Below are 23,439 nucleotides of genomic sequence, written 5' to 3' on the forward strand. Positions count from 1 at the left end.
CATATTTATTTATACAGTGAGGCTAACAGTAACTTAAACGTTGAAAGTTATTTCAGTGTTAGCCTGTGAGTGCTACTAATTAGCCTAGCTCAACTCCTGGTTTTTCAAAATAGCTAACGTTTACTCATGTTAGCGTTTCACGACGCTATGCTAATAATAATACGTTCTGTGCACATATTCATACTGCGTTTGGTTAAAGTACCAAAAAGGCATGTACGTAATTGTAGTGTTAAGAATTGCACACACTTTTCACTAATATGACCTACTGAAGTTTTTAATCTAGCTAGCTAACTTTCTCAGCACCATACTTGCTTAACGTTATATTGAGTCCATTGGTGTAAGGTACGAGCTCAGTACACATAGCTAAGTCCAAAGCCTGTTGGTTTCATTGAGTAGCTACGGTCACTTTCATACAATAAATTATTTCTCTCTTTGTTAGTCTTTCATCGTAGCTGTTAGAGATGGCCACCACGGAGAAAGAAACCCCCGCTAAAAAGGCTGCAGCGCCTTCTGTGTCTCAGATAAATGCCGAATATGTCACACAGGTAAGCATTCTGCATGTACACTACATATGTGGTCCTGTACTGTGTGTTGAAGTACGTTGTCCCATGCTGTTTTGTATGTACACTCCATATGTTTTACAGACATCTGCTCACATGCACTCGGTTTTGTGCATCTTTCTGTAATCAAGTATCTCTGTCAAGTGGACCTAAATTATGCCCGTATAGAAGATCCTACCACATACAGTTCAAAAAGTCCCAATGTGTGAGGTGGGGAAAATGATGGCAAATGAGAGGAGTGTACTTGTGACAGAAGACATGGGTGTTTGTGTTTTGGATCACATAATGGTCAGTCTAGAAGTGAAGAGTGAATATATGTTGAATTTTTGCTTTTAGATAGTTCTCTAGTGAACCACTAACATCCAAACCAGGAAACGCCAAAAGTATATATCTAGTTCTAACTTATTAATTTTCCTTACGTCTACAGCTTTTTAAGGAATCATTTGTATCAACTTTCGTTTTGCTTTATGAACTTTTGTATGCTGATGCTGTCATGATTATTATTCTTCATGTGTTTACTTATTTCTTATTTCAGTTGGCTAATAAATATTGGGCACCTCATGCAAAGAACAAACTGCCCTTTGATGCCAAGGTGAGTTATATGCATTGCTGAATCTCAGAGGTTTCAAAGGTATATTTAGTTTTTGTAGCTGAACTACTTTAAGAAAGAAGTTGCAAATACATGCTCCATATACTGTGTTTATCATAGTGTTAGTTGCTTTAGGGTGTCTACAGGTCCTTAAAAAGTCTTACAATGTTTTAAATTCAATATTATAAATTTTAGGCCATAAATGTCATTAAATAGTCTTAAATTTCAATTTGTTAGGTTTTAATTGCCACAAAAAAATAACCTAATTTCATTTTTTGTTTTTAATGCCATATTTTTTACATTTGTTTTTTTATCTGATATATATATTTTCTTTTTTTTGTCAAAAATGTCTCAAGCTCTGCTCTGTGAATGTACACACCTCAGATGTTATAAAATTCTTTAAACCTACCACTGAATCGAATACTGTCTTTTTACTTTATACTTGCACTTACCTGTTGGCAGCTCACTCTAATAACCACATTCCTTAATAGAAGCTACCTCTGCACTGGACCACATATATGTTCTTACATTTATACTTACCTGCAATTCTTTGAAAAAGAAAAATATGATTTGCCCAAAAAAAATAAGTATTAAATTTGGTTTTAAAAAAGATCTTGAAAAGGTCTTAAAAAGCATGAAATGTAGGTATCTGATACATGTAGACATGCTGTACTGTTTTAGTTTAATACAGAGGTGTAAAGGGTTGCTTTCACCAGTCAGTCATTTCTACCTAAACACACGTTTTTAGCTTTGTGATGCGGGTCGTCTGTGTTTGTATTAACCCCCAAGAATTTTAACAATCTTTGCTGTTTGTGTAGGTGATGGAAGATGTCTACGATAAAGAAATTCTCAAGTCCAAGTAAGTGAATACATGTCATCTTTACTGTAAACTGCTGTGTTTACTTCAGTGAACACATTTTGTAGTTACTTATCTCACTCTATCGTCTTCTCTCCCTTACATTTTCAGATTCGCCATCAGAAAAATTATGCTGCTTGAGTTCAGGTAGGATATGTCACTTCCTCTTATGTCCTGTTTTTATTTAGCAGTCAATTAAAAAAGTGGTAGCACATCATTGTGGATAGATATTCATACACTACTTTAACCTTTCAGCCAGTATCTTGAGAACTACCTGTGGGTGAACTACACTCCAGAGGTGTCCAGCAAGGCTTACCTCATGTCCATCTGCTGCATCGTCAACGAGAAGTTCAGAGAGAATGTCCCAGCTTGGGAGGTAAGAAATTCAGTGCCACATTTATGTTTAGTCTAATTGTCATGGCATGGTGATCTCAGTCTCTGGAGACACCATATGAGTTACTTATCATTTTGTCTTTTGAATTGTGTGCACCAGGTGTTCAAGAAGGACCCCAGCCATTTCCCTTTCTTCTTCAAATGTGTGATGGAAGCTGTATTAGCGGGCGAACAGGTCGGCCTCACTCTGAAGGAACAAACCGTGCTGCTGGTCTTCCTGGATCACTGTTTCAACAGTCTGGTGTGTAGCACTACACTAATACTCAATATCTTGACTCAGAGGAGGAGTTTGTAACTTTGTTATGACGCTGCCTGTAGGGTCAGTAAGGATGTATTCACATTAATTCCGAGATTACTTGAAATAATCAGCTCGTATTTTGATTACAATAGTTAAATGGTTTAAGTAAAATGGCTTCTCATATATATGGGTTACACAGGTTTGTTTAAAAAAATCTGTATTGCTTATCACATCACCATGAAAGCAAAGAGCAGTGTTTATTAGGGCATGTCTAGAGAAAATGAAGATGTTAAGCACTGATTTCAAATATGGTTGAATATAAGAACTTTTTGATTACTTATTTTACTGTGGTATATTTAAATGCTGTGAACAATTGTCCAGGGATATAAAGCCACAGTTTGTCAGATACACCCCCAAAAAGCAGAGACACTTTGTAAAATGTATAAAAGACTCCCATAATTTGCAAGTCCTTGTCAACATATGTTCAATTGAATACAGTTCAAAGACAATATATTTAATGTTCAAACTGATCAACTTTATTGTCTTTTGGAAATATACACACATTCTGAATTTGATACCTGCAACATGTTCCAAAAAATTCAGACAGGAGCATGTTTAGCACTGTGTGACATCACCTTTTCTTTTAACAACACTCAGTAAGCGACTGGGAACTGAGGACACTAAATGTTGAGGTTTTGAGAGAGAAATTCTTTCCCCCTTCTCGATTGATATATGACTTCAGTTGCTCAACATTCTGGGGTCTCTGTTGTCATATTTTGCGCTTCATAATGTGCCGCACATTTTAAATGGGAGACAGGTCTGGTCTGAAGGCAGGCCAGTCTCGCACCCGCGCTCTTTTATTAAGAAGCCACGCTGTTGTAACATGTGCAGAATGTGGCTTGGTATTGTGTTGTTGGAATAAGCAGGCGCATCCCAGAAAAAGACGTTGTCTGGTTGGTAGCATATGTTGCTCCAAAACCTGCATGTACCTTTCAGCATTAACAGAGCAGATGTGAAGTTAGCCATGATGCCATAGGCACTAACACTCCCCCATACCATCACAGATGCTAGCTTTTGAACTTTGTGCTGGTAACGGTCTGGATGGTCCTTTTCCCCTTTCGCCTGGAGGACACTTTGTCCATGATTTCCAAACAAAATTTGAAAATTGGACCACAGCACATTTTTTTACTTTGTGTCAGTCCATCTCCAATGAGGTCGGGCCCAGAGGAGGTGGCTGTGTTTCTGGATATTGTTGAGAAATGGCTTTCAATTTACACTTGGATTTGTAGATGTAGTGACAAACGGTGTCTACTGACATTGATTTTCCAAAGTGTTCCCAAGCCCATGTAGTAATATCCTTTATACAATCATGTTGGATTTTAATGTAGTAGCGCCTGAGGGGTCAAATGTCACAGGCGTTCACTGTTTGTTTTAAGCCTTGCCTCTAAAGTGCAGAGCTTTCTCCGGATTCTCTAAATCTTTTGATGATATTATAGATTGTCGACGGTAAAATCCTAAAATTCTTTGCAACAGTGTGTTCAGAGACGTTATTCTTAAATTGTTGAACTATTGCAGTTCATGCAGGTTTTCACAAAGCTGTGAACCTCGCACCGTCCTTACTTGTGAACAACTGAGCCTTTTAAGGATGTCCCTTTCATACCCAACCATGGTTATATCATTTGTCACCAGGTAACCTGTTTATCTGAGGAATGTTCCACAACTTTCCCAGTCTTTTATTGTCCCTGTCCCAACTATTTGGAAAGGTGTTGCAGACATCAAATCCAGAATGAGTGTGTATTTACGAAAAACTATCAGTTTAAGTTAAGTATGAGTTTATCAGTCTTTGTACTGCCGTCAATTAAATCTAGGTCAGACAGGATTTACAAATCATTGCATTCTGATTTTATTTAAGTTTTACATAGTGTCCCACCTTCTTTTGGAGTTGGGGTTGTACTCTGAAAGATGAAGGGGAAGCGTTAAACATTCTATCGTTACTCCAAATATGATCCCAAGAAATGTGCATGAGACTTTGAAGAATGAGGGTTTCATTTTAAACAGGTCAGGCCAAAATGCCCTGTTGCCCAAGATATATGTAGAAATGAAGGCAGTTGTTTGTAATGTCCACTAGGGGGCAGTAGCACACCAGACAGTACAACTTGGGGTCAGCGTCTCCCACCCATCTGTATCCTCTGCAGCCGCATTAAACCACAGGGAAGCACTGCAGATGTCTCACTTTAAAATCTGCTGCGATAGCCTGCTGCACTTTGATTGTATCCTATAAAGCCCACTAAATATTTTAGTTGCAGACTTTTATTATGGGCTGAAGTGTAATAAAAATCTGTCATACACAATGCATTCTGACAACTCTCTTTCTCCCTCCCTCTTTCTCTTTGTGCGCCTCCCTCCCAGGAGGTTGATTTGATCAGAGAGCAGGTGCAGCAGCTCATCTCCCTGCCCATGTGGATGTGCCTCCTACCAGTAAGATTCCAACCTATTACCCCAATTAAGTTTTTCTGGTGGTCATTGGCACACAAAGTAATGACGCTTGATAATTTCATTGGAGAGAATTATCTCCTTGCTTTGACACTAATCTTTAGATAAAACTGTCTCTTTACTGATTTGCTTCTGTCATGTTTGCAGTCCAGACTCCAGCACGAGCTGAGGAAAGTTCCAAAGCTGCAGAAGTTCTGGAATCTAATCACGAAGAAATTTGATAAGATGGATGCTGACGCAGCTGAGCAGTAATATAATTTTCTTTGCTTGCGTGTTCAGATCTATACAGACTTGGAAATTGTGTTTTGTGTCCTATGAGTTTCCAACTGATTCGCTTTCTTTTTGTCTTTTTCCAGGGCAAAAAAAGAGAGGACCTTCCTCTCAGCTCTCATTAAAAAGTTTCTCGGAGTTCTCATGTCAATTCCGCCATCAGGTAATTTCCTTTGGGATGTCATAGTGTTGTGTGCAACTACTTAACATGGAATAACTTCAGCAAGAAGAATGACCATTCTTTCAGTCCGATATGAATAAACAAAAAAGGTGCATCCCTGGTTTGGATTTCTACCCCCAAATATTGAGTAAAATTAATGATACTGGGTGACTTTCCCTGTGACTTTGCTCCCAAAGCAGGTCTTTGCATGTGCTCTCTCTACCTTTTCCCAGCATGATTAATGTTCTCAGGATTTTCTCGAGCTTGCAGAGTGTCAGAGAGCACATGTATTCAGTCCAGTATGAAACACAATATCACCCTTTTTTTAATCACTATTTCAGTTGCACTGCTCCCTTTCTTTCCGAGTCGTGCAGCCGCCGAAGGAGCATGTGCTTCAGCTGCCATACAGCCACCGGCGCTGACTACTATGTTGTAATGCAGGCCGACACAGAGGCCCCCCACCTGAATGCTAAAAACAGACCATGTGTATTTGTGTGTTTAGGTAGAATTCAAACCTGACAGGGTAGATTACAATCCAAAGCCCAGCGGGATCCACATCACTCTAATGTGTGCTGTATGCCTCAGCTTTAAGCACATGCATGCACGTACACACTAACATGCTTAATGAGGGCTGAGGTTCCAGCATGCCGCTGTGCTGGCAATGCAGTATCTCATAGTGAGGCTCACACACTCAACATGGCACCTTGGTGTTGTCCACATGCGTTTGCTGCCCTCATGTCCTTGTGATAGCTACACCTCCTTTGCACTGCTACATCTTATCGTTATCTTATCATTTCATATCTTTTTTTTTGGTCTTGTATGTTCATATAATCATGTCTGCTTGTCTGTCAGATTGCTTTTGTCACTGACAACATGCATTCCTTGATACTTAGTGATCAGTGATTTCCTCCCTCCTTTTCCATAGGGCCTGCATGCATGGATAAAGTGCATTACTGTGAGAGATTCATTGAACTCATGATTGATTTGGAAGTAAGTCACATCCTCCTATTCAGTACCTTTTATAATCTTTTGTCTTTCTCACCAGATTTGATCTCTCACTTTAAAATATTCAGCTCTAGATGACGCACTCACTCTTAACAGACTAAGCAGACACTCATTTCCACTATGTGTGTACAGTGTATTTGCTTAATCATGGTATTCTGATGAAGGAAGTGGCGTAGACATCCGTCTCTGCTGAGCTCGTTTGCCTTTTGTCCTTCACATTTATAGCTAACTCAGGTCAACTGACAGTGGCGAAATGTCCAGTCTCAGCTCCGCCCAATGCGTCTCTGTCATTGCTGTCTGCAAAGCTATGCAATATTTGAAACAGTTGTCTTTGATTGGAGTATGAGAAAGGTTATTTTCAGCCTGATGGCTGTTGACATGTGGTGTAAGGTGTTAGGAGTAATGTGAGGTGTCTGCTAGACATGAGTGCTGTGACCTGAGACCCAACTGTCTTCTGGAATGATTTCAGTGTTTCTAAGGAGCAGTTGGTAAACACATGTTTGCTTTGTTATATTATCATTTTTTTTTATATTAACAACAGACTGTTTTGAATTAATTTTCAAATATCACACCTTAAAGCAACAGCATGTAAGATTTAGGGGGATTTAGTGACATCTAGTGGTGAGAAATGCAGATAGCAACCAGCTGAAACCTCTCCTGGTTAGAATTACTTCATTTCGGGGGGTTTTAACTGGGAGCTAAATTATCTGTAGAGGTCACTTCCTCTCCAGAACAAAAAGACCAGGTAATTTAAACTTGTAAAAACACTGAATAAGGCAGAGTCACATTAAAAATATCATCCATCCATCCATCCACTTTCATCCACTTATCTGAGGCTGGGTCGTGGGGGCAGCAGGCCAAGCAAAGTGCCCCAGACATCCCTCTCCCCAGCAACACTTTCCAGCTCCTCCTGGGGGACCCCAAGGTGTTCCCAGGCCAGATGAGATATGTAATCCCTGCAGTGTGTTCTGGGTCTGCCCCGGAGCCTCCTACCAGTGGGATGTGCCCGAAACACCTTCAGGGGGAGGCACCCAGGAGGCATCCTGATCAGATGCCCGAACCACCTCAACTGATCCCTTTTGACGTGAAAAGCAGCGGCTCCAATCTGAGCTCCCTCTGGATGTCCGAGCTCCTTACCCTATCTATAAGGCTGAGCCCAACCACCTCGTGGATGAAACTCATTTCAGCCGCTTATATGCAAGATCTCATTCTTTCGGTCACTACCCAGAGCTCATGACCATAGGTGAGAGTTGGGATGTAGATGGATCAGTAAACCGAAATATTCGCCTTCCAGCTCAGCTCCTTCTTCACCACAATGTACTGGCGCAGCGCCTGCATCACTGCAGATGCCACATCAAACCGCTGATCCATCTCACGCTCCATTCTACCCTGACTAGTATCTCGGGGTCTTGTCCATGAGTGAGGGAAAAAAAAACAACAGTTTTTCAAATGCTCTCATTGCAGAGGGGCTTCTAACGATGGTGGCCGACGAAAAAACACAAATATCTAGAGCCAGTGTTTGGTTTGTCCAGTCTGGGCTTCTGTAGAAACATGGCATTGCAACATGGCGATTCCCATAGAAAAGGACCTGCTCCCTATGTAGATACTATTGGCTCATTATAAGGTAATGAAAACATGCCAATCCTTATTTTCAGGTGATTATACACTTAGAAAACATACTTGTTTTAATCAATTTCTCCCACTATACCCCCCTAAATCCTGCACCTTTAAATTCTTTATCTGCTGCATGCTGTTGCCTGCAAATTTGAGATACATGTATTGTAGGTAGTCATTTAAAAAAACTTGTCTCTTTCTATATTTTGGGTTTTCATGGGCAATTTTGTGTCTGTTTTGTACAAAAAATTCAGCAATCTGATTGAAAAGTGATGCTTGTCTCTCATTCAACACTTAGAACCCAGTAGAAGTGTGTGGCGGTGTAGTTTTCTGCAGAGACTCGTCCCTCTGCCTGTATTTTCTTACTTTCTTTGTGTTTTTTTTTGTGTGTGTGTGTCGGGGACATCAATGAAGTTGAGGCTTCCCAAAAAGGTAGCAACCAGGTGCCAGACAGTAAGCAGCAGGCATCCAAGAGACACAGTGCCAATCTGATTGAAAATGGGATTGTACTGTTTGTCTGTTTGTCTTGGCTTGTCTATGTTTTACTTGCTGAGACTGTCTAGTGCGCAGCTCTACTCTTAAGAAGGAACAGTGTCTTGCCCATTTGAATTCAGTGTTGGTGTAACCCACACTGATGCATTGATCTTAAAGATATACTATGCATTTTCCTAGAAAACAATTATTAGACTCATACAGACGTAATCCCTCTCGATCATCACTTATGACCTGCTAGTGTGTGGCAGTGTTGTTTTCCGCAGACTCGTCCCTCTGCCTGTATTTTCTTTTTTTCCTCACATTTTTGTGTTTATGAAGTTGGGGCTTCACAAAAAGGTAGCGACCAGGTGCCAGACAGTAAGTGGCAGGCATCCAAGAGACACAGTGCCAAAAAACAAACAAACAACAACAAAAAACTGCAAATACAGCGAGGCAAGTGAATCTGGGGCTGGTTTTCACTTTTTTTAAATAGGGTTCTAGTTATAAGATATCTCTTGCTATACCACAGAGAGGGATAGTTTTAGTTGATGGATTTATCAAGCAGAGTATATTCTATGTTGATATTCATGGTGCATTTTCAGTCACATCAGTTATCAAAGAAGACTTGGCATTTTCGGGGTGATGAAATAGCTCGTAAAGATGAGGAACTTTTATGAACTATAATCATATTGGTTCATTTAAAAGAAATGATAAAGGAAAATTAAATTTGACATAGTGTTTTGGGGAGGAACCGTTGCCAATGAGGTTGGCTATCCGGAGTGAAGACACAGTGTCACATAAGATTGTTGCTGCTGCTGCTGGCTGTGCAGATCTCCTGTTACTAGCGAGGAAGCTCAATAGATTTCATCTGGCCGTCCTGCTGACAGGCCGGCCTTGCTGTTCCTGGCAGCGGCTAGTGGCCGGCCAGCTAACTGTCTCCAGAGACATCTTCTGTCCTTCAGCGCTATCCTTTTACAAAGCCTCAGTTGCCTGAAATCCATACTTCCCCTCTCTGATGATGACCTGAAAATTAATGCAGGGAAAAAAGATCCCTGTTTTCATGCGTCTTGTATGCCAGCTGTCAGGACTGTGTTGAGATCAAAGATGGCTGTTGGATATAAAGGTATCTGTTCTCTCGGTGTTTAGGTATCACTTTGCTGCACCTGCTGCCTTTGAAGAGCAGTTTTCAATGAATAAAATAATAGATATTTCGTTTTGTTGGTGTTTTGCATTTCGGTATTCCATTTCATATTCTGTTTCACGATGCCGTTTTTTTCCGGGCAGTTCTGTTTCAGCCTTTATAATGTGATAGATTGAACCCCTTTTTTGTCCTGTGTGCACCAGTCATTCTCACACTCAGCCTGTCAGCCCATCAACACGTACAGTATTTCTTTGTTATATTCCTACCAAAGCAGCTCTGTTATCTCGTTTTGACAGGTTGCTTCTGTACTTGCCTTTATGTCATGTTCGTGCGCTACATCAAGCAAATAAATGATGGCTATAGAAGTATTCTTCTCATCCCGCTGCCAGTTTGCCTCATTGTTTGCCTCTCTATCATATGTTTCAAAACAACCTCAAGACAAGAAAAGACCATGGATCAATAAGATGTATGGATAATCATGGGCCAGATGCTGGGAAATGTTGTCGTGGTTGAGCCTATTGATTCTTTTGACCCCTGAGAGATGTCTGTTCATACAATACCTAATTATTTTTGTCTGTGGTGATGGAGAGCCATCCGACAGTTCTCCTGAAAACATGGCTTGTTTTTCTTAGTTATTTTGGTCCTGTCCATTGAGTAGAATTATATTATATCCAGCTATGCTCTCTTCCATGCCACCAGACTCCTTGGACAAAAACAGTAATTTTACCTTGCAGAATACAGGAGCTGCTGGTCTACTGTTGCCTCAATCGGTTAGTTTATTTGTGTTATTGTGTGACTTTGGTGAATCTGAACACTTTACAACACAGGTGACATAATAACGCAAGCAAACTAATCGTAGCAGCAGTAGACCAGCAACTCCGGTGTTCTGCGAAGTAAAATTGCTGTTTTTTCCCCCAAGGAGTCTGGTGTAGAGCACGGCTTGGGCTGCATCTTCCCTGTTAGAACCCGACCTGAGTCCGAGACGGTTATAACAGAGCCCAGCCCAAACCCGACTGCCTTCCTGATTTTTAAGTCCAAACCTGACACGGTTTATTACCTGACATAGTTATCACCATGGATACAGCTTGTCTGTTTACCGTGATCACACATGGACAGTGTGTAAATGACCATCAAAAGGCTGCTGTTACGCACAGTCAAACACGCCGCACGCACAGCAGCACACACACTCAGTTGGAGCAGAGCCTGTGTTGCATTCAGGCATTATCTCATAAATTAATTGAATAGGCCATAGCACAACACAACAGCAAAATTTCTGATTTGTTATCTGAAACCAGGCCCAACGGGTATCCACACTCTGGTCTGGTGGCTTTTAAAAGAGCATAGATAACGGCTTCAGTTCCCTGTCGGAGGGGGCTTTCTGACATCACGGTAAAGTGGTGAAAATATACTAAATACAGTGTACACTGCCTCCTGTCCACAGGGGTTCATTGCTGAGCTGCCTTTTTTCCAAACTAGGGGCATGCCGACAGCTACCTGCTGTAGGTAATACAGCGACTATGGATAAGTCCCTCATACAACTCTCAAAGCTCAGTATTTTAGCCACAACTTAAAGCCTTTGGGTTTCCTCCAGGTACTCCAGCTTCCTCCCACAGTTGAAAGACATGCAGGTTAATTGGTGACTCTAAGTTGGTTGTTGTAGGTGTGAATTTTAGCGTGAGTGGTCCCTCTTTGTATCAGCCCTGTGATAGTCTGGTGACCTGTCCAGGGTGTACCCCGCATCTCACCTAATGTCAGCTGGGATAGGCTCCGGCTTCCCCGTGACCCCCAACAGAATAAGAGGTTATTGAAAATTAATGAATGAATGTACGTAAGCCTGACGTCCAAATCTGTAAACATGGTGTCCTGTGTGTCCAGGCCCTGCTGCCCACCCGACGTTGGTTTAACACAGTGTTGGATGACTCTCACTTGGTGGTCAGCTGCCACCTGTCCAGCCTCACCCATAGAGAGAAGGAGGGACACCTCTTCTGCCAGGTACACAGCAGCAAACACAGGGAAACTGCATATGCATGTACACTTGAAATTACTGTATGTCAACACCCTGAAATCCAAATCATCTCATCATTTTCATGCGTAGAAGTAACTTGTATTATTGCTACATTTCTGCAGTTGCTGGACATGCTGAAGTTCTACACAGGTTTTGAGATCAATGACCAGACAGGAAACGCCCTGACAGAGAAAGAGATGACCACTCTGCACTATGACAGGATCCTCTCCCTACAGGTAAACAGCATACATAAAGAGGGACAGACAGACATGCTGTGGCAAATCTGGGCTGCCTGCTTTGTCTTGTTTGCTTTGGTTCAGCTGTTGTTTTTCACTGGAAGTGCTCAGGATGTTCTTTGTGGATCTTTTGGATATTATTGTGCATCAGGCGTATGTAGCTTCATGTTGTTTGGGAGAGCAACTGTGTAATATGAAAACAAAATCATACTGCTTGCTACCAATCTGATTTTCACATGAGTGTTTTGCTGTGTGTTTCCTGTCTTGCAGAGGGCAGCTTTTGCTCATTTCCCAGAGTTGCAGGACTTTGCCCTGTCCAACGTAGCAGCAGTCGACACTCGAGAATCCTTGACCAAACACTTTGGGCATCTCAGGTAGATCAAAACATCCGGAGTGAATCTTGAAATGAACAAGTGCACTTGCAGCTCGCCAGTGCACAGATGGAGGGATGTGGAGGGAGAGTATGCATGATTGAACTGAGTACAACTACAGTGAACTGAGCACCAGAGTGTTGTTTTAGCTAACAGGACCACTTCCTGGTAGAGGTGGCTCATCCTTTTTACCCCATGCCCTTATGTACTTTAGAGAGCACATTAAATGTTCTCAGAGAGCTGTCAGTGGTAGAGAGTTGCACACAAACAAGCCCTCCAGCAGTTTGTCTGCAGATAATATACAGATCTGACCTTTTATTTAAGGACCAAAGCATACAAGCCTCAGTTGAAGTACCTGCACACACAGACTGCCTACCTATCTTGGTCTTATGTTGCAGTATAGCATAAGCACCGCCGTTGCTGCCTGACTTCCCTGCTAAATGGCAGCTAGTGAGCCCTTGAACAGGCAGCTGGTACCAGCCAGAGAGAGAGGCATGCCTCATTAATTTAATCGATTTGCAGTGGCTTGAGAATAAACTCTCCGAACAGCTGTGTTTGTCGGATCATATTAGCTCGCCAAAGAGCTAAAAAGCACCCTCGCTTTGATGAACTGGCCTGTGTGTGGTTTTTTTAAACTCGCGCACGCTTGAAGGGGAGTGAAAAGACATTGATTTATTAGTAACTTGTAATTACTTTGGGGTTTTTAACCTTTCTTGGCATTTTAATGTCATAATGAAAATTTAAAATTACTCACCCAAGCTTTTAGAAAGTTTATAACCACTATGTTTTGGCTTTACAACACACTCAAAGTGGGTGACTGATTACTTATTTGTCTTCATGTTTTTGTTTGACATAATTGCTCTGAGGTTCTGTGCTGGAACAACACAAATTGCAGTCAATGTTTGTATATCCATCACCTCGTTTTAACTTTTTTTAGTGGATTATAAATTCTTAAACCCCACACTAAGTTTCTTTGAGTCAGGCGGAGGGTTATGAGCCGAGCCAAGCTGAATCAGGTAAAGACTGCGCTGAACCATTTCATGTATTTGTAGCAGCTCTGCTCCTTTTCCCCAGAATTAGGATTTTGAATATAGCAGGGACTGCATTGTTCCCCACTCCACAACTGTCACCAAAGCAGCTCCTGGGTAACTCCAAATATGCCGATCAGATTTAACGAGGCACTTTTCATCCAAACAACTCACGCTAATGCCAGTTTATTCCAGCTGCGCTACCCACGGGCTAAGCTCCCAGTCACCCGCCGCTCTGAATTTATCCGCTAAGTCCCCCAAACGCAGCATTATTGCTTAGTCTGCCCACACATATACACACCCATTCTCTCACATACATATATACACACACGCACTTCTTTCAGTTACATAAAACATGCAAGTTTGTGTGTCATTTCAGACCCCCCCAAAAATGAATTTACTACATGATCAAAGAGTATGCATCACTTTGTGAAATGCGAGCAAAATTGAAGAGAGTCATCAGGAATGGGAATGCCAAAATAATGGGCATAATTAGCTCTGTGGATTAGTCTTCAGCGTGGTCTTGTTATCGGAAAGGGTGTTAGTATTTTATCGATTCCACTTCTCAGTTAATCCTGGTTCCTGTTCTGAGGATGTTATGTGACTAAGAAAAGGAATGGGAAGATTCAGGCTGCCATAAAAGCCCTTTGTCATAATTATTTATTTATTTTTTTTTTTTTTTCCTTCTTTGGAAAAAAAACAGAACATAGAACATTCCTTGACAACATCACAGAATATGTATGACAGTGTGAAAAAACAAAACAAAAAAAAAGCCATTAGGGCCCAGAAAGCTGAAAAATAAATAAATGGACAGTTAAGACATTACAGCATAGTGTGGGGTTCCCCTCAGTTAGAGAGGTATCTTGCTATAGGTAGCCACCTCCTCACAAAGACATCAGACCTTAATTGTAATTGAGCAGTTAAAGCTTCCATTCCATACACCTCCCTCAGCTTCTGTTTCCACTGTGCCACTGTAGGTGGCTGTGGATTCATTCATTTTATTTGTCACCATTTTCCTAGCAGTCATCAAGAGTATATGAAACGGGTGCTTTTGGGCTCTGGCGTACATGTCTTCAGGAGTTAGATCAAAAAGAAACTGACTTGGGGGTGAATAGTAAATCAATTCCCAGAACTTTATCTATCTCTCTTTACCCCCTCCCAAAAAGGAAGCATCATTGGGCAATCCCAAAATGTGTGCGAGTGGTTGCCAACTATTCCACATTTTCTCCAACAGTATATTGTAGCTGGGTTATCTACAAATTTGGAAACCACCGAAGGCGTCTTAAAGAACCTTGTCTTCATCTTCCAATCAAACTCCTTCCAGATGTTACTATTAATACCCTTATGACATCCAGTGCACATTGTTTCCCACTCTCCATCCTCAATTATAATATTTAACTCCAGCTCCCATTTATTTTTGATATAAAAAGTATTGTCTGGTGTATCCAGTAACAGATTTCTGTATATACGGGAAACATGCTTTTTGTTGGGTAGCTGATGTTTAATTATATTAATAAAGAATGTTTCTAGGTTTGTTGGAGCATTTTTAATTATATTCCAATCTTTATGGCTTGTGATGTAATGCCTAATCTGAAAATACAGGAACATATCACTTTTTTGTCTTGGAAAACATTGTCACAGAACAACTGGTCAATAACCCTTAGGTCTCTGCCTGCCCATCTCTTAAAAGTGATATCTGTTGTTGAGGGGGGGGGGAATCCGGATTTCCAGCAATCTGCATAGCCCGTGAAAAGGCAGCTGTCCCTCTAATTCTCTTTTGGACTGTCGACCATACTTTTAAGGTGTCTTTCACCCATACATTTTTGATTTCCAATTTCTTCTGGGACTGCTTGCTCAAAAACACTAGAGCGGATAGAGGTATAACCGGCAATGAATTCTGCTCTATGTTTACCCATCCCGACTCCATGTCATTGTTAATCCAGGCTACCACTGCTGTTAGTTGCGCGCCCCAAAAATAGTATTTTATATTGGGGAGGCTGAGTCCACCCTTGTTCTTCCCAAGAGTGAGTGTTTTAAAGTCTCACTCTTGGTCTCTTATTTTGCCATATGAATCTAGATATAAGCTTGTCCAGCATATTGAAGGCTGATATAATTTTTTGTTTTTTATTTGTCTTATTAATGAATGTCTTGTTGAGCTTGTTATGTCAGCTCATATTGTGGCTGTGCGTACACAAGTGTGTAGCTGATTGTGCCCTGTTCTGGCTAGGTAACATCTTTGGGGATTTGCTCTTTGCTTAATTGATGACATTATGCATTAGCTAAATAAAGTTGCTGTTTAATGGCTTATCCAAAATCTGAGCAAGGGTCAAGACAGCCTTCAGGCTGAAGAGTAAACTTATTGTAGGCCAGTTTTTATGATGTCCCCATCCTTACCTTACCCTGCCAGTTGCTCAGCTGTCAGTCACGACCTGGCCCTGTCATCTCCATTACTTAGAGTGAGTTGTTGTGCTGCTGTTATTTTGTTGCTAAGGGAGGGAATGTCCACATGACCTATGCCAGGTCATCCACCGGGGCCACTAAATTGCAACACTGGCAGAATTGCCACCCCACTGCCCAAGCGCGGCATCACAAGTAGCAGAATGCATGCGCATGCACGGTTACAGCCAGGTCAGAGCCACGTGTGGCTGTCCGGGGCTGTCACAATGTGTCCAGGCCCTGTCCTTCGTTGTGTACCAGACCCTGCCCGTGTCACAGTGTGTCAGCCTGATTAAAACAGGTCTGTATGCAGAGAGCCATGCCTCAGCTTTCCGAGACGGAGATGGGCTTTGATTTTCATAATCCTGTCGCATCAGTGCGCCGCGGCCCCTTAACACACACATGCTGACAGAGCAGGAGTGAGTGTCAAAGCAAACAGAAGAATTGCTTTGTGCCGCAGTGCTAACAAGCACATGAATTTGATAAGGCGGTGTATCTTCACACATATAGTGTTGTCGCTGTCGCCATTTGAAATATCTCTCTCAGAGGGGGAGGTAGCATCCCAAAAGAGAGGCTGAACCCACACATTTTTAATTTTTGCAAATATAATGCACTGAAGCAATAATACACAGTGGGAATGTTTTTTTATTATCAATGTATCATTCTCTCAATCTTAATCTTCACCTTTTCAGTCATAACCAAATCATTTACTTTGGTCAGCAGTTATTTATTCCTTACTGTCATCCCTGCTCTGGAGTGTCAACTACATGTGTAATCACAAATGCAACTTTTCTAGCTGACTAACCACTTGTTTATCTCATCTTTCACCGTAGTCCCAATACGCTCCACCAGGTGGCCTCATATCTGTGTCTGCTGCCAGAGCTGTCTGAAGGACAAGACACCTCCTATGAGAAGGAGGTTCTCCTTGAGCTGCTGGTAGGTGCAGTCTTGGCTTTCATTAAATAGTCCATGCAGACGTTTGAGCTCTCAAGTCTTGGTGGCATTTTTAAGATATTTATTTACAATTGTCAAATATTGCCTCTTTCATGCAGTGAGGGTCTCGGGCTTCACAGTAGGATGTGATGTCAGGATAAAGATAATTACATCTATTACAGTGTAATCTTGGATGGAAATGCAGAGACGTTCTAGTGACATATGGCTTATGGGAATGGGAATTCAGACTTATATGCAGAAAATATGGTCCTGTTGCTTTACCACACATCAAACACAAAAATATTTATCCCAACAATATAATATATAACGCCTCAGACATTTGAACTGATTAGATGGAAGTAGTTAATTTGTGTGAGGGAATGAAGCAATACTTCAGGCACTATGTGCTTGTCAACATGCCATATAAAAGATGCATAGTTGGTCTTGGTGCACCTCCACAAACAATGTTGGCGACCAGTTATTTTCCATAACTGGCCAGTCAGCGCTACGGCATAATAGGTTTTGTGTTTCTCATTTTAAAGTCATTAATTTAAGCCCTTGACCTTGGAATACATATAGCATCCCCTCTCCACAGCCCGTCCCTCTTGAGTTTACCTTCTAATCCAATTACAGCTTTATATGGGCATTTGTGTGACGTAGGGTAAACTGAAGACAGTGACTTTTTTTTCCTTGTCCTTTTTTTAAGTATCTCTTGAAAGGCTAGAGCTGGTTTGATTGTGCTCTCTGGTTCCCCTTCCCCTGCTCTCCCAATTTTCATTTTTAAAACCCCCTCCAGGAAACTGCTGGACCTTTGTCCCACTAGTCTTCCCAACACACACTCACACATGTGCTGCAGACCTCTTCATCAAAGTGGGTGTTTCGAGGCTGACCTGCAGTTATTCATAATTACCCACTCAGACCCTCCCCAGGTCCTCTCCGAGAAGCGATGGCGAAGAGCCGTTTCATAATTATCTGATTAGATTGTTGCAGGAGATAATGTCAGGGGACTCATTTGTTTGTGCCCGAGGTTGCCCCCAACAACCAGCATATCTGACCGTGTGGGTTTAAGAGGAGGGGGCCACAGGACTAGGACTCTGCCACGCCGTAGCAAAACAATTGCTCTCTCTGCAGAGAACATTATCATGAATATGCCCAGGGAGGAGGAACCATTCTTTTTAAGAGGCAGTGCACCAGAGCCAGTGTTTAGGCTCGTTACTTCCCCGGGTGCAATAGATGAGCTAGTTTGTATTCTAAAGGAAATATCACTCCCCTTGACACTGTTAAAAATTTATGGAATTCATTTCTTTTCCCAGAAGAGTAAGAACATAATAGCAAAATGGTTGTGTGCACATCCACAAATCCTTAGCAGGACAGGTGCTGGGTTCAAAGATTAATGCAGTGAAATTGAGACATACATGCACATCAGACTAGAAGCTTCCTGTTTACCAGCAGTGTTTGGACGAAATTGTTCTTTTTCAAGAAAATACATACATGAAGGTAATGAGTAGTGAATAAGAGGTGAACCAGTTTGTCCATTAAAAAAAATAGTTCACTGCTGGAAAGATGGCATTTTCATAAAACTATGCTATCTATGTAGTAGAAAGACAAAAAAAAAATTGGAATTGGTGCCACATGACCAGAGAAAACTAAGGTAGGTAGGTAGGTACTTTATTAATTAAGGAAATTGCATAAGAAAGGGGCTGTGGCATTTGCTTTTGTTCAAGATTTAGTAACCTACCATTACACGGACCAGAAAATCCTTCCACTGGTAGGTGATGTTATGCAAGCTCCTCTGTTTAACATAATGGCAGCTGGCTGGTAACAAACAATATTGTATTACAGGTAAACGGTAAGGTGGTGCAGTAACAAAACCTTGGTTTATATTTGATCAGCACTCAGTTTTTTCTGCCTCTGTTTTTACGATACAGAAAGCAGCATGGAGCCTACTGCCTGTTCACAAACTCTCACTACAGCTTAACAGGGCACTAAAGTATGTCTCTGAAAACATTGTAGATAAGAAATAGGCAATGCAGTAACATAATTATGGTTCAGATTTGATTGGCAATGCATACTTTTACAGTTTGAGTGGAGTTTGGGCTGCATTTGTGGGACAGAGAGAGGGGCGGGTCTCTATTTTGATCCACCCTTTTAACTCTTTATGTCCGTGGTGGTGGTTAATATGAAAATGCAGAATTACAAGCTGTCGTTTGAGCAACAGCCCCAGAGCCAGCTGGGATGAGCAGGGAAATCTGGGCTGTGGTAAGATGGAGGGAAATTTACCACAGTCTATTTACACATAGGATTCACACTTTCACACAAATTAGCAAAGTATACCTTTAATCTAGTAGCCAAAAACACAAAATGGAGCGGGAACTCTTTTGATGAGTAATTAATTATTGTAGTTCAGTTTTTCAAGCAACAATGCCAAACTACCTGGTTACAGCTTCACAAATGATTCGCCTCCTTTCTTTGTGCTATCAGTATTAGTAAACCCACACTGTCTTTGGGTTTTGGACTGTTGGGTGCAAAAATGAGACATTTAAATGTAACCTTTGGCTCTGAGAAATTATGATGGTCATTTTTCATTATTTTCTGACATGTTAAAAACAAAACAAAATATTAATCAATGAAATAATCCCCACATTAACTGATAATAAAAGTAACAGCCCTGGTTTATACATCAGAAAATAACTAGTGACATCATTACTATGCAGTAACATTCATATGTGTAGAGCATCTTTATCTAAGGTTAAAATATCAAATCATAACACCTGCATAATCCTGTTGCTTTTGATTTAGTACTTCTAGATTACCCATGCCATGGTTGCCCATCCTTCTAGATAGAATCACATGTAAACAAATATGATATCCTGGTTTGATCATCCAAAATATGTGTAAATGTTCAGCCCTTAAAGTAGCCTTTACTTTTATGTCCATTTTCAAGCATGTACTGTACATTTAAAAGAGCAGTGGCCGACTGAGGTCTGGCAGCAGAACTGCACTGAGGATGATAAATAATAAAAGGCTTCAGTTGAACCAGACGTGAACTGTGGGAATGATGAAACTATTTGTTGAGTGACCTGATTTTGTGGGAATGTTTTCTCTGTAATCCCTCGTCTCACTTTGAGAAAGAAGGAAGGTAAAGATCCTAGACATTAAGCCAGCTGTCTGTGCCTTTGTCCTCACTGTCTCATTCTCTCTCACTGTTTGCCTCACACAGGTGTCTCGTCATGAGCGAAGAATCTCTCAGATTGAACAACTTAACCAGATGCCCCTTTATCCAACAGAGAAGATAATCTGGGATGAGAACATCGTCCCGACGGAGTACTACTCAGGCGAAGGTGTGTGTGGCATGTATGAATTGTGATGGGCTTTGCATGTCTGTGCGAGTTTTCGTGCACAAGAGCATACATGCTAGTGTCTGATCAGTGCCTCGTACTCAGAGCCTATGCCCACACCTTGTGTTATCCCTGATCCTGAGGGCACTCATCTGGCACCGAACTGGCACCTCTCTTGGGGAATCCTCTTTAGTTGGCAAGGACACCTTCAGCAACTCTTATACCACTGACCATTGGAGTAAAATCCCTTAAGCATATTACTTGCAACTTGTAACATGAGTAGTCTGTGTAGAAGCAGCAGTTTACACACTTGGTATTACAAAGGTGGTTTGTTGTATTATAGAAAAAATAATAATGAACTTTTAGGGACTAATTGTAAGCATGTGGGTGTGTTTGTGTGTGATTACTCACCTATTTAGATTAATATCAAGTGACAACCTTTGTAGCTGAAAAGTGAAGCCAACATGAACATGCCAAAAACTGCAGTTCCTCAATTGGCCATATGAGGCTGGTTCTTAGAGCAAGTCAATTCTCAGAAGCCCCTTTTACACTGCCAGATTTTCTGCAAATGTTGGGCCATTTTGCCGGCAAGCTGCAAGCGTTTAGACACACAGAGCCGGATTGGCGAGTTGATCCGAGGTGCCCAATTTTCCGCCTCGTAGGGTAGTCATATTAGCGGAACCCTTTTAGTTTAAAAAGACCAAGGCGGCCTCACGCAATAGGAGGGGCTGTTGAAGACTTGTGAGAGGAGCTTTTGATGACCCCGCACATGCGAGCCATTGGTGGTGGACTAACAGGAAACAGCTGATAGCAGGAATTAGTGAGCAGCTAGTAGCAAGAGGGAAACACAAACCTGACAGACACTGTAAAGATGAGCAACTGGGGAGACAAGGAATTGCGCGCCCTCCTTGTCCTCGCAAACGAAGAGGCCATTAACCATCAGATGACAGGAACGGTGAAGGACGGGCCAGCTTACGAGAGAATCGCCGAAGGACTGACCAGCTGCGGCTTCCCTCCCACATCACTGTTTACGTCACACGCTGAGCTACATGTTTTGTTACTTGCTCACGCCCCCCATTGCCCCGAAAAAGGCACATTCTGTTTAAACAAAAGTAGGCAGGCGGCATTTTGCTGCACTCCCCGATTTTGTTTTTATACTGCCAATGCTGAAAGAAGACTGATTGGGCTTTCCTGCAAATTTGCACAATTCCTATTTAAAAAGGGCTAAAGATTGCGACAGCCAAAATGCCCAACAACGCTTCAAAACGCGAGTCCACAAACTAATCGTCAGGGTGGGTGTGTTCATTATTTGTGTACAGTCCATGATTATTATTTAGTCTTTCTCTCTTCAGGTTGTCTGGCACTACCAAAGTTGAATCTCCAGTTCCTGACCCTCCATGACTACCTATTGAGAAACTTTAACCTCTTTCGTCTGGAGTCCACCTATGAGATCAGACAGGACATAGAGGATGTGGTGTGGCGTATGAAACCATGGTGAGATGTCTTCAACTCTGTAAAGCTACAGGGAACATGATCCAGAATCTCTTGTTGTTTTCAAGATTCAAGATTTTCAAGTTTAGTTTTTTTTATTATTTTCTTGTGTGCTAGCATACATTAAAAAAGGAAGTGTTCCTCCCAGCCCTCAGCAGTGCAGTAATAACAGATAAAAGTATAGATCTAAGATTTTCCTTAAAATGTAAAAGGGTGGTAAAAGGCTCATGTGCAGTAATAAAACCTATCAATAGACAAATTAGGACAGAGTCTGATTTTGAAATAGGATCTTCACACTTTGATAAGCATCACTGGTGTCTTTTTTCTGCCTAAGTAGAACAAATTTCTCCCATTAACTCTGCTGCAGCTCTCTTTGTCTTCTCACATCAATGAAAGCAGATTCTTGTCCTCTGGTGGCATGACGCATTGATGATATTTTATTAAAAGACTGTGACATTTGGTAAATCGCATTTGGAAACCCATTGCTTAACATACTAAGTGCTCCCATTATGTCAAGTGATGTAGCAACTTGTTTGTTGTTCCTGCAAAAGTAAATAAGTAAGCAGAAGTGCCATGTGCTGCCCTAAATCCAACTGATTTCAATCTTGACAACAGCCCACAGCGCTTGTCTAACTTCTTGTTGTGTCTGTCCCTCTGCGCAGGCAATCCGAGTACGGTGGAGTGGTGTTTGGGGGCTGGGCCAGGATGGCACAAACGATCACCTCTTTTTCCATAGTAGAGGTTGCCAAGCCCAATATTGGAGAGAGCTGGCCTGCCCGTGTGCGAGCTGATGTCACTGTTAACCTCAATGTGCAAGATCATATCAAGAATGAGTGGGAAGGTAAATAGAATATGTGTGTGTGTGTGTGTGTGTGTGTGTCTGTCTGTCTGTCTGTCTGTCTGTCATTGTTAGATCTTTTATGGTCAATATCTTTTATGTTTTTTAATCACTTTTTATACCTGTCTGCTTATGCTGATTTAGTTTTCGGCCCCAGGCGCAGACTGGCCAATCATAGCATAGCACTGGGCCGGCTAAGACCAGGTTCCGACACCAACACAGTTGTGCTCCATTGACTCTAATGCAAATGTTTCAGATTCCTTCATTTTCAGGCTGGTTTTGTGGATTTGGAGCTAAATGTTGTGCCTGGGGCACGTCGTGTATTAATGATACTCGTTACCTGGAGAGGTTGGAAAAAGATATTTGTTTCTTCCCTGTTCCAAAACTAAAATCAGACCCTGAAAAGTGTAGGGTTAGCTAGCTAGCTACTGAAGATATAGCCTACTGAATGTATACACATGCTGCTTTTGCTTTTTAATGATTATAACAGTGAAACAAAGACCGACCCTGCTGTACAGGAACCAGTGAAGGGAAGCAGGGAAACTTTGCTGATATTCAGCTGTGTGTCATCGCAGTGTGTGCTGATGAACGTTGTTTGACTTCCCCCGGAGATCCCTGCTCGTCCAGCGACAGAGGTCCGGGTGCTGGCAGCAGCACAGGGGGAAGCCCACTGTGATCTGTAGCCTATAGTTATAGCCTATAGCCTATAGCTTCTAACTATCTTTGTCTTTTAACCTGTTGTTGCTGCTGAGTCAGTTTGACATCCTGGATATATCCTTCAAACACAGACTGTAGACCCCTCTGTCTGCTTCTCTCTGGAATCACTGTTTAATTTTTCTAAAAATATGATATTTCTTCAGGGAGTGCAGTTAGTTACAGCTTGTCAGACTATCACAAAGGGGCGGGGCTTAGTGAAAGGTCAGTTGTGTATAGAGAGATTTTTATACAGCAGCAATGCTAATCAGAGGAA

At 41.6% G+C, this 23,439-nt stretch overlaps 1 protein-coding gene across 3 annotated transcripts in view; it reads left to right on the plus strand.

Annotated features, from left to right (window-relative positions):
* The window catches only part of aqr (aquarius intron-binding spliceosomal factor), a 75,535-nt gene that overhangs the window by 124 nt on the left and 51,972 nt on the right, over nt 1–23,439 (plus strand). For all 3 annotated transcript variants that reach the window (XM_033642898.2, XM_033642902.2, XM_033642903.2), the window contains exons 2-18: nt 440–545; nt 1,096–1,152; nt 1,968–2,008; nt 2,117–2,152; nt 2,261–2,381; nt 2,499–2,639; nt 5,046–5,114; nt 5,277–5,377; nt 5,486–5,562; nt 6,485–6,549; nt 11,669–11,785; nt 11,921–12,034; nt 12,305–12,408; nt 16,703–16,805; nt 20,023–20,143; nt 21,493–21,634; nt 22,294–22,472. In XM_033642898.2, the coding sequence (XP_033498789.1) occupies nt 462–545; nt 1,096–1,152; nt 1,968–2,008; nt 2,117–2,152; nt 2,261–2,381; nt 2,499–2,639; nt 5,046–5,114; nt 5,277–5,377; nt 5,486–5,562; nt 6,485–6,549; nt 11,669–11,785; nt 11,921–12,034; nt 12,305–12,408; nt 16,703–16,805; nt 20,023–20,143; nt 21,493–21,634; nt 22,294–22,472 (1,672 nt within the window). In that variant the 5' untranslated portion in view covers nt 440–461. The remainder of the gene's footprint in view (nt 1–439; nt 546–1,095; nt 1,153–1,967; nt 2,009–2,116; nt 2,153–2,260; nt 2,382–2,498; nt 2,640–5,045; nt 5,115–5,276; nt 5,378–5,485; nt 5,563–6,484; nt 6,550–11,668; nt 11,786–11,920; nt 12,035–12,304; nt 12,409–16,702; nt 16,806–20,022; nt 20,144–21,492; nt 21,635–22,293; nt 22,473–23,439) is intronic.

The sequence above is a fragment of the Epinephelus lanceolatus genome, chromosome 15, assembly GCF_041903045.1.
Source record: "Epinephelus lanceolatus isolate andai-2023 chromosome 15, ASM4190304v1, whole genome shotgun sequence".
Taxonomy (NCBI): Eukaryota; Metazoa; Chordata; class Actinopteri; order Perciformes; family Serranidae; genus Epinephelus; species Epinephelus lanceolatus.